The sequence below is a fragment of the Capsicum annuum genome, chromosome 9 (assembly GCF_002878395.1).
Source record: "Capsicum annuum cultivar UCD-10X-F1 chromosome 9, UCD10Xv1.1, whole genome shotgun sequence".
NCBI classification, from domain to species: domain Eukaryota; kingdom Viridiplantae; phylum Streptophyta; class Magnoliopsida; order Solanales; family Solanaceae; genus Capsicum; species Capsicum annuum.
The window spans coordinates 168,603,969-168,606,325 of NC_061119.1; the positions used below are offsets into that span (position 1 = coordinate 168,603,969).

General features: G+C 35.9%; 1 protein-coding gene across 1 annotated transcript; it reads right to left on the reverse strand.

The window, feature by feature from the left end:
* Nucleotides 1-428: 428 nt before the first annotated feature.
* On the reverse strand, nucleotides 429-968 carry LOC107841322. Its single transcript, XM_047396331.1, has 2 exons — nucleotides 867-968; nucleotides 429-674 (listed from the first exon to the last, which is right to left on the reverse strand). The coding sequence occupies exons 1-2, from the start codon at nucleotides 966-968 to the stop codon at nucleotides 429-431; spliced, it is 348 nt and encodes a 115-aa protein (XP_047252287.1).
* Nucleotides 969-2,357: the final 1,389 nt, after the last annotated feature.

Here is a 2,357-nt window from a genome sequence, read left to right on the forward strand (position 1 = left end):
CTCGTGATGACTGGTCATGAGTCATTGCTTGGACTTGTGGCCTATGCAGAAACTTTGGGCACCTTCACTATTATTGTCACGAGTCCCTTACCACGACGTGTGAACTTACCCTATGACTCATGGGAGATAAGTTGTGATCAAGATAAAAATCTAGGCACACTTTACTGGTCAGTCAACGACTGGCACTATACAACTCCTGACGACTGATAATGACTCATCATGTGAGTCATTAATAGAGCAGTATTTAATATTGTAATAAAATCTCAGAGTCCAAAAGATGGGGTGTTACATTGACCTATCCCCCTCTCTCCTAGGATCATTCATCCCCGAATTAGGAGTTAGGACACCTCTTGGCAGAAAAATAAGAATGAATATATCCAGAACTAAGAACAAATTCAAAATATAGTTAAAATAAAAGAACGCATACCTTAAACATCTTCATCCAACCCGAGGAACAAAAATAGATATTTAGCCCTCATATCATCTTGAGCTTCCCATGTGGCTTCTTCAACCTTTTGATTTCTCCAAAGTACCTTCATTGAAGCCACATCTTTAGTTCTCAACCTAAGAATTTCCCTATCCAAAATCTTCACCAAGACTTTCTCATAGGACAAGGAATCCAAATTACCAACATCCTCCATAGGAACAATTAAAGAAGGATCACCCACGCACTTCTTCAATATAGACACATAGAAAATAGGATGAATAGAAGCCAAACTCATGGGCAACTCCAACTCATAAGCAAAATTCCCAACTCTTCTTACAATTTGATACGGACTTATATAACAAAGACTAATATTCCCTTTCATCCCATACCTCATCACTCCTTTCGTAGGAGAAACTTTCAAGAACACCCAATTACTAACCTCAAACTCCAACTCCAACTCCTTTTGCCACATATCCACATAAGCCTTTTGGTGACTTTTACCAGTCTTAAGCCTTTCTCTTATCACCGTCACCTTATCCATGGCTTGGTGAGAAAAGTCAAGACTAAAAAACCTAGTCTTACCAACCTCAAACCATTTAATAGGAGGCGTATATATCCTACCATAAAGAGCCTCAAAAGGAGCCATCTGAATACCTAAATGATATCTATTATTGTTCATAAATTCAATGAGAGGAAAGTGATAAACCTTAATTTCCTTAAAATTGATCACACAGGACCTTAAGGGAAGAAAGTCACGCTAAGGTTCACCCGAGTATCCAAACCTTTATAAAACAAATACCATAAATAAGAAGTAAACTATGAACCTCAGTCTCAAATGATGGACACAGGTGCTCTATGAAAATTGATAATCTCATGAATAAACAACTTGTCATAGTCCTCTCTTGAGTAGTTAGTCCTCACTGGCAAGAAATAAGCAGACTTATTCATCCTATCAACAATGACCAAAATGGAATCATACAAATTCCAAGGCCACAAAAGACCCATAATGAAATCCATATTTATTACATCCCACTTTCATATAGGAAACTCTATCTCTTAAGAAATGCCACCAGGATTCAAGTGTTCTACCTTAATTTGTTGACAAATCATATACTTCGCCATAAAATTCACTATATATCTTTTCATATTGTTCCACCAATAGATCTTTTTTAGGACATGGTATATGTTAGTTAAACCTAGATGAACCATATATTTAGAATTATGAGCCTCGGCCAAGATCCTTTCTCAAAGCCCATTAACATCAAGAGAACACAATCTTCCTTGATATATCAGAATGCCATCTTCCCCAATCTCAAAAGCCATAATTTTTTGCTGACCACATCATCCTTAATCTATATAACTATAGGGTCCACAATTTTGGGTTTTTACTTGTGATTATTATGATTTTATCTTAGGCTTTCAATCATGAATGTTGTTGATTACTTCACAAGCATGAGCGGCTAAAAACCCTTAGCTTGGGTTATAAAAACCCTGGCGGATTGATGAAGTAGGGGAAGTTCTATAGTTGTTCTGAAATAATACCCATGTATGCATTGTATTATCCTTACTTTAATAGCTGTCTTAGAGGTTGAAAATGTTAGGATCCCGTGTAGATTATTGAATGATTAGTAACTATGAAAATATAATTACAATTGTAATTTAAATTTTACTGTAGATCCACGCTACTAGGTATTATCTAAGTAAGATGGTAATTGTCATCTAATAACTAGAGACTCAAAAGGAAATAGTTAATAAGGATCAAGATAAGGGTTCATAAGGCAATATTCTGAGACTCAAAAGTTAAAGGATAAAATCTGTCAGCTCATCTAAAAGATTATTGATGGTACATAACTTGTTAAATCTGCATGTAAGGTATCGAGTTGGTTTAATAAAGAACGATAAGCCTACGGAGTTGAAAAGCCATGGGGGA